At 42.1% G+C, this 14492-nt stretch overlaps 1 protein-coding gene across 2 annotated transcripts; it reads right to left on the bottom strand.

Annotated features, from left to right (window-relative positions):
* Window positions 1-564: 564 nt before the first annotated feature.
* On the bottom strand, window positions 565-10407 carry ncaph (non-SMC condensin I complex, subunit H). 2 transcript variants are annotated; one of them, XM_086205458.1, is made up of 18 exons: window positions 10291-10407; window positions 9429-9651; window positions 9173-9263; window positions 8980-9072; window positions 8510-8627; window positions 7661-7800; window positions 6980-7169; window positions 6603-6685; window positions 5861-6054; window positions 5504-5649; window positions 5038-5144; window positions 3433-3552; window positions 3156-3263; window positions 2756-2896; window positions 2421-2531; window positions 2173-2246; window positions 1790-1865; window positions 565-952 (listed from the first exon to the last, which is right to left on the bottom strand). In XM_086205458.1, exons 2-18 carry the CDS (start codon window positions 9644-9646, stop codon window positions 893-895), a joined length of 2070 nt encoding a protein of 689 aa, XP_086061584.1. In that variant the 5' UTR covers window positions 9647-9651; window positions 10291-10407; the 3' UTR covers window positions 565-892. The 2 variants fall into 2 exon arrangements, with proteins under 2 accessions (XP_086061584.1, XP_086061585.1); XM_086205459.1 differs by having other exon boundaries at window positions 9173-9260.
* Window positions 10408-14492: the final 4085 nt, after the last annotated feature.

Here is a 14492-nt window from a genome sequence, read left to right as displayed (position 1 = left end):
TTCCACATCATCCATATTTACATTTTAATTTCCCAGTCAGATGTCCTGCAGGTGGACTGATGAGAACATACCTTGGCAGGAACATTCCATTCTAAAAGGTTTCATTCAAAGAACCATTATGCACGTTTTCAAAAGTGTAGGACATGATTTATGGTGGAAGGGCTCATCGCGCGTGTGTCGCTTTAGCGATAATTTTCCTAACTTATCCTCAACAGAGGAATACAAAGAGAAGACTCTGGCTCTTGCCGCGCTGTCACACTGAGTCCCACCCAGCTAGCAGCTCCAGCCCTGACCAACCGGTTCCCCTTCTCTCTGGGAAGTTGGCAGTGAGGCCTGAATACTGTTCATTAGCTGTTGTCAGACAACAGTTGCTACAGGCTATCAATCACACAAAGTTAAAAATAACCTAAACCATTATGAACCTTTAAGAAAGCAATTAGCCTGAGAGGGAATTTTTATACACAAGAAATATTATGCACTGCAGTTTTGGAAATGAAGTTTTAACTGCCATTAAAACTTTAGATGTTTTAAGTTCATTTCTACAACACAGTTTAGAAAACAGGCTTTTATTTCATTTCAAAATATACATTTTTTTTGTGTGCGCGGCCGTTAAACATTTCATTTATCTACATAATAAGCAACAAGAGTAAAGAATAGAATAAAAGACAAATGTTCAGTAAATACAGAATAAAAGACAAATGTTTAAAACACTACTCAATGAATAAAGGCAGATTTGACTTTAACAGTTTCTTATTACAGTTTTTCCTCAGAAAACTGCTAGAAACACAACCTGGAGAAAAAACGGTCACAGGGAAACCTTACAGAACAAAGACAACAGGAGGGGATCGGGGTTCAATAGAAGCATAGAAGAGCCGCAGTTATCCATTTCTCCTCAGTGGCCTTGCCTGATGATGATATCTGACATGTCATCAACTTTCTGTAGCTCCAAATTCTGTTCAAGAGAGAAAAACCAAACATATCCCAGTCACTAATGGTAGTTGGCAACTTTTAGCATGTATGCAGGTGAGTAAAACATTTCAAGTTGCCTTAACTTTTGTTGCTCCATTTAGTTTTAAGGCTGTGGTAAATTGACAGGCTTTAAAAACACAGCTGGTTTAATGTCATTTTTTAGCCACCTGGGGGCAGCATAAGCTGATAATGACACTACTGGTTTTGAACACATCCATGTACAAACCCTGTATTTTATCTATGATGTTGCTGACTTTCTCATGTAGCAGGGGCCTGTTAGCATTCAGTAAATTTATGAGCACTTGGCTAACAACAAGGTACTTGCTGCTGGAAACGATATTGGCAGCAGTGGGTGAATATTTGTGGGCTGGAAACTAAACTGAAGGCGGTTTTCCAACATAAGAACTCCCGAGCCAATTAAAGTAGCTTGCAAAAGTGCCTTCTGTCAGCAGGAAACAGCCCCCATTTTAGAGGAAAGCCCTCTCCAGGGTGGCCAGGGGAAAAAGAAAAAAGAAAAAAAAAAAAGACTATAGAGGGAAGTATTTGAAGCACCGTCGCCTTACAGCAAGAAGGTTCCAGGCTTGAGCCCGGGATCTATCTGTGTGGAGTCTGCATGTTCTCCCTGTTCCTGTGTGGGTTCTCTCTGGTACTCCAGCTTCCTCCCACAGTCCAAAGACATCAAGGGGGGACGAGGCTGATTGATACTCTAAATTGACTGTAGGCGTGGCTGTGAGTGTGGTAGGCCAACTGATTTCCATAACATTTGAACATACTTATGTACCTCAAATTATTGGCCGCAGCTTGTGTGACAAACACTCACCTTTTCATTAGCAAGATGAAGCAAGGCCACAAATGCAAGAGGAACTGACAGGTTCTGAGCCATCGTGCTGGGCAGCCTGGACCATCGGAGAGAGACACACAGTAAAATCACAATTCAAATGTTGTATTTGTTTTTTACAAAGTTGCAGTTTTGAATTCTGGTTCAAGGACGGTTTCAAATAATGTATATGCCAGTCTCAAAGGGATCCAACCACTCACTAACGTGCCCTTCTTAAATGGGATTTAAAGACGAGTGAAATCGTAAAACATAATGTGTGCAGATGCGTAAACTTGCATGTAATTCTCTTCAAGTGAGTGCCACTCATTAATTGTTGTCATTAGCACTGTGCTAATGCAGGGATGCTGGGATGGGGGTCCCCTCACCTTTGCAGCAGCATCTTTGTGGTTTGACTGAAGACTTTGTCCCCACACACCTCTGGTGTCACAGTCTCCACCTCCTGCAAAGAGAATGAAGACTTAACTGATACACAGACTTGCACAAATCAAGGCAAACAGAGAAACTTACTGCTACATCTCCAAAGTTTGGAGGAAATGACCATGGATTCCAAAACCTTAAAGTGATTCATTTACAACCTTCTGTACAGTATATATTGTTTGGCCAGCATCTTTACCTTGGTGGGTTTTTCTGGGCTGTCTGTTAGAAGAGACCACATACTGGTCTTCAGTCTCTTCATGTCCATTTTCTTGGCAGTCTTGGCATAGTTGATCTCAATTTTGTTGACCTAAATGAAAAGTGAAATTGAAAGGGTGGAAAATTGCAGAGAAAAACTCATGTGTAGTCAAAGTTAGGATTAAGAACTTTATTATGCAGCATTTTGCACATGAAGTTGTATTTCCTGTGTTAAGACAACAAAAAGCAGCCTCCACTGCAGCTGCTACTCTACAGCACACAAGACAAGTGCATACACGGTGTTATTATCCTTGTCTAAGATGTTGTGTTACGCACCCTGTGTGGTTCAGGGACAAGGTCCTCCTCCCCATAGGTGGAGATGCCTTGATCTTGTGAAGGCAGAGGTATACCCTCGCCCGAAGACTGTGTATCGTCACAACCGACAAACCCTTCGACGTCATCATCACTGTCACCACCCTGGAAGATTAAAAAAATAATATTAGTCACTAATGATAGTTGGTTAACATTTCGACATGATTACTCATTCTAGTTCAAATTTCACTGAAATAAATGTCAAACATAAAACATCCCATTGATGTAAGAGTTGTCTACATGCGGCATAAGGATTGTAAAATCAAGATATGATCACTACCAACAGCCACACGTCCTGAAATGCCAACATTGTCGTTCATTATTTTACTACCTGGAATAGTAAATAAAACTTTAGGTGCCACACCTGAAGTCCTGGACAGAAGTTGGCGGTGTCGTTGGCGTTGTTGTAGTTGTAGTCGCCGATGCCCTCCCCGAGCTCCCCAGACAGCCTCTTCTGTGCTTCTTGACACATCTAGCGAGGCAAAACCAAAAACACTCTCCTATGACAATTTTGTCAAATGTTAACAAACTTCATTATCTTGATCACCATTCAAGGAGTGTTGTGCTTTTACATGTGTTTGGTTGTCAAAATAAGATCAAATTCATGTTTGAGTACCACCCCCCCGTCAGCGAGGCCTCACCGACACGGAGGGTTTGAGGCTGAGCTGGGAGAGCGTCTCAGGGGCATACTGGAAGTCTGCTGGCAGCGTTGTTTTCTTGCTGCTCGCACTGAGGGCAGACTTGCTGAGGGTGGTGGCAGCCTGTGAGGGGAAAGCACAGAGTGTCAACTTCAGTTCAGGTGAAAGAACCTGTAGTTCACCATTTTATTTATTTTATTACTTTTCAGCTGTATCCTGTTATTCTAAATGTAATTAATTTTGAGATAAGAGTCAGAACGTTTGTGCCTGGGATATTAACAGCAGGTAGAACTATCATTGCGAGCTCAGTTACATACATAATATTCATTACCTTGAGGAGGTGAGGGCAGTAAAGTCGCCCAGACCTACCAGCTCTGACACAGCCACATCAATAATAATTCCTCAAGTGCTGCACAAGTATTGCTATGGCAACTGCATCAATAAGCACCTTTGTTCCTACCATATGTGTTGAAGCACCAGACTCAACTGGAGAGTATAAATAGAACTAAAGCTGTTCTATAAAGAAACTGGCAAAAAGAAAACCGTCAGTAATCTCGTTAACATGACCGGATAAAGATTTAAGAGATTCAAGCACTACTTGGGTATTTAAGTAAGAAATGTATAGCCCAGCAAGACTTTATATTCACTTTTATTTTATCACTCTAAATACAGCTGGGAAGAATAAACTACAGAATTACTCCCCCCCCCCCCCCAACAAATAATTTATAGTTTCACTTTGTTTCTTAATTTTGTACAGTTGACAATTCGTCAATGTTTGCCAATTTTAACCCCAAACTTTAACAAATGTTCAAACTTTAACTGCCACTAAGCTAATTTACAAGCAACGGTCATCATTTTTCCAGCATCTGGCTAGTGGCTGGTGCTCTTTTTGAACCCTGACCAGGAGACAAAACAATTATGACTGCCTCATTTGATTTAGAATAAAAAAGGTTATTGATGTACATTAGTGATTGTGGGGATGAAATACCAGTTAATGTTGACAGTGAATATATATATTCTTAAGTTCAACTATATTCCTAAGTTAAAATTAAGCATTGTCTAGTTTCTCCATCTGTTGGAGAATATTGCTTAACTGATATATTCCCCATGAGCAAGTTTACGGTATCACCTCGCAGCCATGACCAGTATGCTACGATTCAAAATGTGAATTTTTACGACCTGCAGTTTGAACTGTAACTCACGCATCACTACTCCAAAGATATAAAGAAGTGTTTTTGCTCACTATACAACAGAACCAATCACTTCAAATCCAGTGACCACTTATAGGGATGACAAAAAGTCAAATTATAATAAATGCAACTTTTTGATCAGATAGCAAAGAAGCATTTAAAAAAACAAACATATTATCATTAGTTTGTTAAGACGTGGAAAATGAACACTGAATTTAAAAGAAGTTTCATTGGGAGGAAAAAGAAATTTCCCGCCCGTAGAACCGACTGTGATCAACCCGATCAAACTTAAAATTGTCACTTTTTTGCAGTCACGTGTTTAGTTGCGATTTATTGTCATTACTCAGCAGCTGACATTATATATTTTCACACACGGACACACACACACACACACACACACACACAAAGCTTAAGTTACCCTTGTGGTGCGGAAGTAGGTGTCAAAGTTGATATCAGCGTCAAAGTCTATTTCAAACGTCTTCTTGGGCTTCCTTTTACGCGTCTCCTTGTCAGGCAAATGGTCCACTGAAAGAGACGATGAGCATCAAATCAGACAGAAGATGGTTACGGGGAATATCCTCAAACCACCCCTGCTGCTACAGGAAATGTGAAAGCATCATATAATGCTGCAGAGATGAGACATGTATATACTGACATATACAAAGGGTTGAAAAATGATCATCACATTGATGCATACACTCCAGCAAACTATGGTAATGATCTGCATCATCGTACTGCTGATGAGGTAAACTTCAGATTTTGAAAACTGTGACCACAAAAGCAGCTCAAGCAGGTAACTCAGAGATGATACTTTTAAGACAGAGACTGCAACTTTGTGTGAGAGAAATGTGGATGTCATTTGTTTAACAAGTAATTTCACTCACACTTATGCTTTGGCTTGAACTGCCAGTAGCCAGGCCCCGCCCACGTAGCCATCGTCCTGGGGCTAAAGTAGGAATACTCCCTGGGCTGAGAGGACAGCTGCAGACACATTGTGGCGATGTCTCCCTCTCCGATGGGAATCACGTCCCTAGATCAGCAGTACAGACACGCAACAAAACATTCATACAGGAAAATGAGAGGCAACCTTGATTTTGCAATGCATATAGCAGTATTCATTGCATCAATCATATCAATAATCTCAGGGTCTATCATATTAATTAACCTCCAATAAGTCTGTCAGTTTAACACATTGAGTTCTCTACTAGCCAAAGATGAACAAATGGCTCTACTGCTCTCACCGTCCTTTTCCAGAGCCAGAGGACTCACAACCTTCTTTGTGCTCTCTGGCCCCCTCCTCACAGTCACCCAGTCCCTCCTCGTAGTCTGCGTCAAAGTCATTGTCGTCATCTTCCTCAGGTTCAGGCTCAGGCTCAGCATTGACATCAAACACGTGTTCGCCCTGCTTCATCTTCTCCATGAGTTGATTTGTGGTCTGAAAGAAGACAGATGTCAGATGGACCTCTGCTGGGATCAGACACTCACTGCAGGTGCAACTTGTGCAGTTAATAAGCTTCAATGTGAGGATGAACACGATTGTTGTTTCTAAACGTCTGCTTCACACTAAGTTCGCTAACACGCCTGGAACAGTGTATAGCGAGACACAGGCGAAGCTGAAAAACATAGCCCGATTAAACATTCAGTTAAGTTGATAGATGATTACTGATCATGACTTGAGCTGATGTTCTTTTGAGCTGACATTTGTACCAACTTTCTGACTCCACAGGGATTCGAAATATGACTTTCTGATTGTGTAACTATTCACTAAGTTTGCACTTTGCCACTTGTAATGAGGTTGTTGAAGAAACTGAAAGGGTGCACGCTTGGCTTCTTTTTGTGCAACAGAATTGATTTATGTCCTTCTGCACTTTGAATTCATTTAATTTTCCATCAATCACTCCATTAAGGAAGTGTTACTAATATTTATACATGCAAACTGTATATTGATATTGTGTTGTTGTTGTTTTTTTTTAAATCCCTGACCTGCTCAGGGTTCCAGCTAGTGAAGGAGAAGTCCTGCAGTGACGGGCAGATGGAACTCTTCTCTTGGGAACGCTTCAGTCCGGCTGGCAAAATAAAAGAGAAAGATGGGAACCACCATCGGCTCAAGTGAGACACATGACTTAAATTAAATATGTGACACCGAGGACTGATGCCAGAGCATCAACGCTATCCAGGCAGAATCCTGACAGTCATCTCAGCCAGTGTAAGATCCCAAGATGTCTCACTTACACATGTCCTTTTGTCTTAGCATAAATAAAAATAAAGCATTATAGTAAATGAATAAAAGACACAAACAAATTTTAAACAAAAAGTAACATTTTCCGCTTGGTAACAGGAAGAAAAGTGGGGTTTAGTACCCATGAATGGGGCTGCGGGGACCATCAGCAGAGGTGGGGGAGAGTGGGAGGGCTTGGACTGCAGGAGGGTCATGTCAGAAGGGAACAACAGCTCACAGCGACTGCTCTCACTGAAGAGAACAGACAGGAAAACACCAGCAGTGCTGCTCTCATCGAAGGAGGAGGCCATCCGATGAAACATGGGGTCCACCTGGACAGAAGGACAGTTGACACACAAACGTGATGACAGAGCTGCATCATGTACGAGGAACAAAGAAGGCGAGAGTTTAGGGAACCATTCTTACACCTGATCGTATCAACATTCACTAATCAGTTGGAAAATATAAGCTGATTATGTTATGTTTATTGATGATAGAGGTGCGGGAACAATGCTCATCTATGACATGAAGACACTCGCTACTTTTAATATACAATATCTCAGTCTTGAGAAAGAAAGGGAAAGGGTTAGCAGACCCAGATTTTGGAATGAGGCAAATTTGCTTTGATTAAAAATTGTATTATTATTATTATCATTATTATTATTATTATCATTAATACTATGGAAGCCCTTTAAAACACTATCTTTGGAATATTTGTTGTAAAGAGAAAAGATAAGAGTGCATTTTACTTTGGAGGCAAGAAAGATAATTAAACATTTCTACTTGATCCGTGTGTGAGTTCAGGAGGAAGACGACAGCATACCTCACACCTCCTCTCAGACTCTGTGCTATTGATGTTGCTCAGGTTCTGTTCCACTGTCCTCTTGGGAGGCCTTTTCCTCTTTGGCTGCTTGGCGGTCACCTCAGCATCTTCATCTCCCTGTTCTTCATTTGGACCGTGATCTGAATTTGCACAGAAAAAGTTGAGGAAGAAGAAAAAAAGAGGGAAATTTCAGAAAAGTAGCTGAATTCAAACAGGTGTTTATACAGTCCAAATAAAATGTAAACTTTTGGCGGAAACGTTTTCCAATTCATAAGAAAACAATACTTAGGGCTGCTTATGCGCAGTCGATGTGAGGTCTAAGGGCAGAGGATGTTGTTATGATGCCATGTAAAGCGCTTTGAGACAAACTGTTTGTGAAAACGGGCTCTACAAATAAAATTGCCTTGCCTTGCCTTATGAAAATTTTCAATTTCAAAATAATTTAGTTGTGCATGAGAGAAGAAAAAATAGCAAATTGAAATTATTAAAGCTGCTGGAACTCTTCCAAGTCACAAAATCAACAATGCCATTTCACTGTTTAAAAAAATGAAATGTAGGTCAAATTAAAAGAATACAAAATAACTTTATGTGTAAATGATGGCAGTGAACTGGGATGCAGGCATACATACAATGCAACTTTTGAAAAGATTTCAGATTTTTGATCAGACATATTTATATTATGGATTCACCAGCTATCAACTTCTAGGCTGATTTGATGTCGGAGGCAATATATTGTTTGTTTGTTTAAGAGAAAGATCATTCATGTGTATATAAAAACCAGCTGGGAGAGCGCCAACATCAATGAATAAACCAGCAACAACAAGCATATTACTGCACGGAGGTCCTCACCCTCTCCTGGTTTGGTCTCAGCACCCAGACCACCAAGCACTTTGTAGGCATCAGCATGAACAGCATCCACCCGCACAGCATATATCTTTGTACTGGCATCCAAAGTGCCTGCTGCTACCTTTAGGAAGAAACACACACGCACGATGGGTTAATTGGTTATTATTCACACATTCTTCTTCATAGAAAATGTACAGATATGTGACAAAGACATTTCCAATTATTTTTTTAACAGCCACATTGATCTCACAGACTTCTATATCCATCCCCCCAGCAGCTTTGATCAGGTTAACTCAGCATGAGTAACTAACTCCCCATGGTACAGATGGAAATGATTACACATGATGACAAAATGAGCTTAAATTATAAAAACAAAGAATTCAGAGAAAATTTTAAATGGATGGGAAAAAAAGAATAAACTTAAAAAAGGGCCCTAACACAGGATGGTGACCAGTAAACATAGTGCCACATACCTTGAAGTTTGTGACTTCTGAATCTTTCTGTTTGAGAATATCAGCCATGTAATCAATGAGATGCAGCCCAAAGGCATTCTTGGTTGTAATTTTCTATCAAAAAGAAGAAAAAGAGAATCATGAGTGATCACACCCAGCATGAACACAAAGCAATTTCTCGGTCATTTATGTGCGCACATCGACATTTACTTACATTCTCAGTGGAGAGTTTGATGCAGGTGGAGTAATGCTCTGAAATCTGTGCATTGGACAACTTGGGCACAGCAGCAGGAGTGCCAGCACTGCTGCATACAAACATGGGATTGTCTTAAAAACTCTAAAGACACACAGATGCAGGGTGGACAGACATGGTCTACCTAAATTTAATTAAAACAAAAAGCGGCTGCTACCATCAAAGACAAAGTTGACAACATGGCTTTGTAAACTGTTCCAGTGTTACTTCAATCTACCTGTGAGCTCCTGAGTCATTGAAGGATGAGTCTGTAGCAGATTGAAGGTCAATGACTCTTGACCGTCTGCGCTGGCGCCTCTCCTGCTCATCGTCGTTGCCAGGAAAGGCTGCCAGTGGCGGCGTGCTGCAGGCTGCAGGAGAAAAGCCCTTGTTTTTCAAGGAGGATGGTGTCCATCCTGGACGTACCCTGGAGACAGGCGTGGATGCTGCACTCATATTCACTGGAGACAGAAATATGACATGGGGATGATGTTTGTTTAATGTTCAACATTCGTTAGTTATTTAAAATGCAAACCTATTACACGCTACAATGTCAAACCGCTGTTCAATGTAGGAACTGGCCGTCATGTTTTTTGTTGTGTATGTTAATAAAGTTAAATGGCTCACAGATCATTTAATGTCAAATCAACCTTGCTATATAGAGGTAATTATCCCTCATGTAAATGAAACTTGTATTCGAAACATATCTTTGATATTTTCTTCCCAAACTTAATAAAATAAAGTGTTAAAAGTACATAACTTTCACTTAAACGGTACATTTAATGTTAATTTTTTATAAACTATCAAGCGACGTTCACATAAACAAAAGGACTCTAGCAGAATAATAACGCGGACTGTATGCATGACTAAGTGAATGACATCAAATGTAATGTTGTCACACAGAATAAAACATTTTCTACGGAGCAAATCAAAGCAAGAACCTATCTCTTCACGACATTGTTTAGCTAAACGCTGCTTAGCGTACCAGTGCTAGCATCTAGCATGTTAACATTCGCGATCTGTTCAGGGTTTGCGGCTGTTCTTGGTTTACTGATGCTCATAAAGTCAAACAGAAGTAGATTTTGTCCAAATTGATATACCTTGAAAAGTCTCCAAACCGACGTAAATTTTCTATGTCTCGTTATAAGGCACAGACGACCACAACAAACGACTCTTCCTTCCTTGGTTTGAATTTTTGCGCCAGGCGGATACGTAAGCAAATACGTCATGACGTTCTTCTTTCTTCTCCTTCTTGGGCTTCTTCTTCTTCTTCTTCTGTTTTATGGCGGTTGGCAACCAACAAGATGGAGCATTACCGCCCTCTTGTGTCCCACCACGGAACACCATCTTTCCCTACTTCTAACACCGACAACTAAATCCTACCTCTAAATCCTACACATAATCCCTATACCTAAATCCTATCATACAGTCCTGTATCCCTCAAATAATCTAAAAAATTCCTTAACATTCTCCCTATCCGCCATCCTCAGAACTCCCTCCAGACTGATCTCACCCTTCCCCATGTTCCCCCATCTGTCCCTCATCACCCCCCTCTCCACCTCATACCTGCCACACCTCAGAAGTACGTGCTCTACTGACTCTTCCTCACCACAGCCCTCACACAGCCCTGTGTCGTGCTTCCCTAACACCTTCAAAGTCCCGTTCAGCCCACAGTGTCCCATCCTCAGCCTCACCTTCACTACTTCCTCCCTCCTCTGCCCACCTCCACCCCTACACCCTCTAGCCTGCACACTCCTCTGAACCCTATAAAAGTGCCTACCCTTCTTCTCTTTGTCCCACCTTCCCTGCCACATGTCCATCACCCTCTCCCTCACTATCACCTTCACCTCAGCCCTACTGACCCTCACATTCATCTCCACCGTCCTCTTCACCAACGCCCCCTTTGCCAACTCATCTGCCTTCTCATTCCCCTCCACCCCCACATGTGCTGGCACCCATAAAAACCTAACCTGACCCCCCCGCTGAACTATCCTCGTGACTGCCTGAAGAACCTGGTACAAAACATCCTGACGACTACCCAAGTGAAATGACTTAATGCTAGTTAGGACTGCTGCTGAATCTGAGCAGACCACCACCCTCCCCACCTGTGTACACTCCACCCACCTCAGTGCCACCAGCACCGCTACCATCTCCACTGTGTAAACCCCCAGCCCATCTGTCGTGCGCCTACTAATCCATATCCCTCTACCTGGTACTGCCACCCCAAATCCTGTCTCCCCAGACTCCGCCCTCGATCCATCAGTATATTCCTTCTCCCATCCACCATCCACACTTCTCATACACTTGTTGTGAGCCCTAACCAAGTCCTCCCCCTCCCCCTTCCTCCTCAACTCCAACAAACACCAGTCCACCTTTGGCCACTCCATCCTCCATGGTGCCATCTCTGGGTACACCACTGCTTGACTCACCCTAATGTGCCCTACTCCTAGCTCCCTAGCCAGTACATTCCCTATCCTCTCAAAGTGCTCCCTGTGTCCCCCTACCATACTCACAACACTCATCCAACACACTCTTGGTCGGATGCACCCTTGAGTGACCCTGCAGGTTAGCCCAATACCTCACCATTAACTGCTTCCTTCTTAGCTCCAGGGGCATCTCACCCATCTCCACCTGCAGTGCTGCCACCAGTGTCGTCCCTAGTGCCCCACAACACACCCTCAGTGCCTTATTGTATACCACATCCAGAACCCGCAAGTGACACTTAGCAGCCGACCCATACACTATACACCCATAATCTAGTGCCAACCTCACCATTGAAATACAAATTGACTTCAGTGCCGCACAGCTAGCCCCCCAGTCCCTACCTGACAAACACCTCATCACATTTATCACTTTCCTTCACCTGCCCTCAACCCTCCTAATGTGCTCCACCCAAGTCAACTTACTATCAAAAACTACTCCCAAATACTTAACGGACCCCACTCTCTCTAGCTCCCTACCATACATCCTAAGCTTCTCACCACCCACATCCCTCTTCCTAGTGAAGAACACTGTCTGCGTCTTATCTACTGAAAACCTGCTCCCCCACTCATAGCCCCACTCAACCCCCACATCTATAGCCTCCTGTCCTTTATCCACTACATGTGCTAAGTCCCTACCCCTCTTCCATAGCGCCACATCATCAGCAAACAGTGCTCTCCCTACATCCCCACCTACCCGTGAAAACACATCATTAATCATAACACTATACAACAGTGGACTAATTACACGACCCTGTGGGACGTTCTTCTTTTTTTTGGTGAAGCAGATTAGACACTACAAATTGATAAAGCTGCCCCCTGCTGTTTGATGTTAATGGTTCTTTACGGACAGTACTGTGTAGATTGCTCATAAATTTCTTTCTTCAATTTATTCCAAACCAATACGAGTAAAATCATTATTATTATTATTATTATTGCTTCCGGTTTCATCTAATTTTATTATCTATATTTTGATAACCTGATTTACTAGTGATGGGATTTTTTAAATAGGTCACTGAGATGTTGATACGCCTTTGCATTGATGTCCATTCAACCTCTGCTATTTTTCCTTCACCAGCACAAATGTTCCCTTCTGATCAGAGGCAATGAGTGAAAAATGAAGCAGTGATTTGCAAATTAGTAAAAGTATATCATTAAATGTGGCTCAGGGAGGATCTATCCCCATTTACTTCTTGTACATACATATAAATATAAATAAATAAATAAGAGAGAGATTTCCCAGGTACTGGATCTTTCTGTGTGGGGTCTGCATGTTCTCCCTGTTCCTGTGTGGGTTCTCTCTGGTACTCCGGCTTCCTCCCACAGTCCAAAGACATCAAGAGGGGACGAGGCTGATTGATACTCTAAATTGACCGTAGGTGTGACTGTGATTGTGAATGATTGTCTGTCTCTATGTGTTGGTGCTGTGATGGACTGGTGACCTGTCCAGGGTGAACCCCAACGCTCATCCAAAGGCAGCTGGGATAGGCTCCTGCCCCCCCCCCCCCCACCCCATACTGTTAACAAGATAAAGGGTAGAAAACAGATGGGCTGGATGGGGGGGGACAAAACAAGACGCTGCACACTAGATGGCAGTATAAAATAGGGCTCCAACAACAGGTGGGTTATCCTACGTTCTACAGCACTTGTTTTACATCTGTCAGTTGCACTTTACAAATTTGCATTGAATTAGAAATTTAGCTCTGATTGAAGTGTAATTGATTTAGCCAGTGAGCTGCCTGGCTCCTTCCTGTCTCTGAGGGCAGACTGATGCCAGCTGGATCCAGATACCTATTCATTCTAGTAGTATGTGTCAGAAAGGTAGAACAATTACATTTCCTTTTTTTCAAGTGAGTGCGCTGGCTTTCTTTGGACCTCTGCCGCCAGAAGATGATCTTTTGCTGCAGCTGTTTTAACCAATGCAGTAATCTTTTAATAATAAATCTTTCTGTCACAGAACCTTCAGGCCATTTAAAGTGTGAAAGTAACTCCCTACACACTCCAGCCCCCTTGGCTTGCTTTCATCATTGTTTAAATCTGACTTTTATGCAACGTAACACGGCAGAGTAAAAGATGCAAGCCCCTTGACTCATCTCTGGCACAGAGGCCCCTGAGAATGGATGTATGCATACACATACTGGGGAACAAACCAAAACATCATTTGTCTTCTGACGCCAGTGTAAGCCATATGAAGTAGGCAACCCAACAAGTAATACTACAAATGCTTGTCATGTGTATATTTGATACAGCAATTTCTACAAGTCCACAACATTTAAATCCTTTGGTGGAAGACTATTGTATGAGGTTGGGGTTTATTTATAACTTAAGCAACTCCCATCCTGCCTGTGTGTGTGTGTGTGTGTGTGTGTGTGTGTTTTTGCGCATTGCAGAACGTCTTCTTTCTTCAAATTGCAGTAGTTTAGTTTTATATATGATTATGGCATTACAAAAAAAGTAAAACCACAGTGTGTATATGCATGCATACATTTAAACCTCATACAAGAACTCACTCTGACATACCTTACATGCGGCAGTGCAAAACAAATGAAAAGCATTCATCTCCCAGGCAGATGTCTCACCTTTTTTTAAACAATGCAAGGCCATGTCATGTGTTTTTCCTGTTAGGTCTCTGATAGGACATGATGAGCGATGTGCCATCAGTGGGCATCAGCACTGAATATTTCGAGTGAAGGTTACAAAAGCGTTCAGCTTTGGTTTGGTCTTCTTCATCCTTTTTTTTTCCATATTCACACACTGCCTCTTGAAACTGAGACAATGGGGCATGAACTCTTAGCGTACGAAAATATGCAGTGCAGGGAAGG

Source organism: Aulostomus chinensis, chromosome 6 (assembly GCF_037954235.1).
Source record: "Aulostomus chinensis isolate RoL2024-O1b breed Wild chromosome 6, RoL_Achi_v1.0, whole genome shotgun sequence".
Lineage (NCBI taxonomy): Eukaryota > Metazoa > Chordata > Actinopteri > Syngnathiformes > Aulostomidae > Aulostomus > Aulostomus chinensis.
Note: the sequence above shows the minus strand (reverse complement) of the source record. Positions and strands in the feature narration are given on the sequence as shown.

Coding starts and splice junctions, on each gene's coding strand:
- ncaph (XM_086205458.1), bottom strand. CDS start 9,646: ATGAGTGCAGCATCCACGCCTGTCTCCAGGGTACGTCCAGGATGGACA. Junction 5,650..5,860: donor TCTGGCTCTGGAAAAGGACG/GTGAGAGCAGTA, acceptor CTGCTGATCTAG/GGACGTGATTCCCATCGGAG. Junction 1,866..2,172: donor ACAAAGATGCTGCTGCAAAG/GTGAGGGGACCC, acceptor CCGATGGTCCAG/GCTGCCCAGCACGATGGCTC.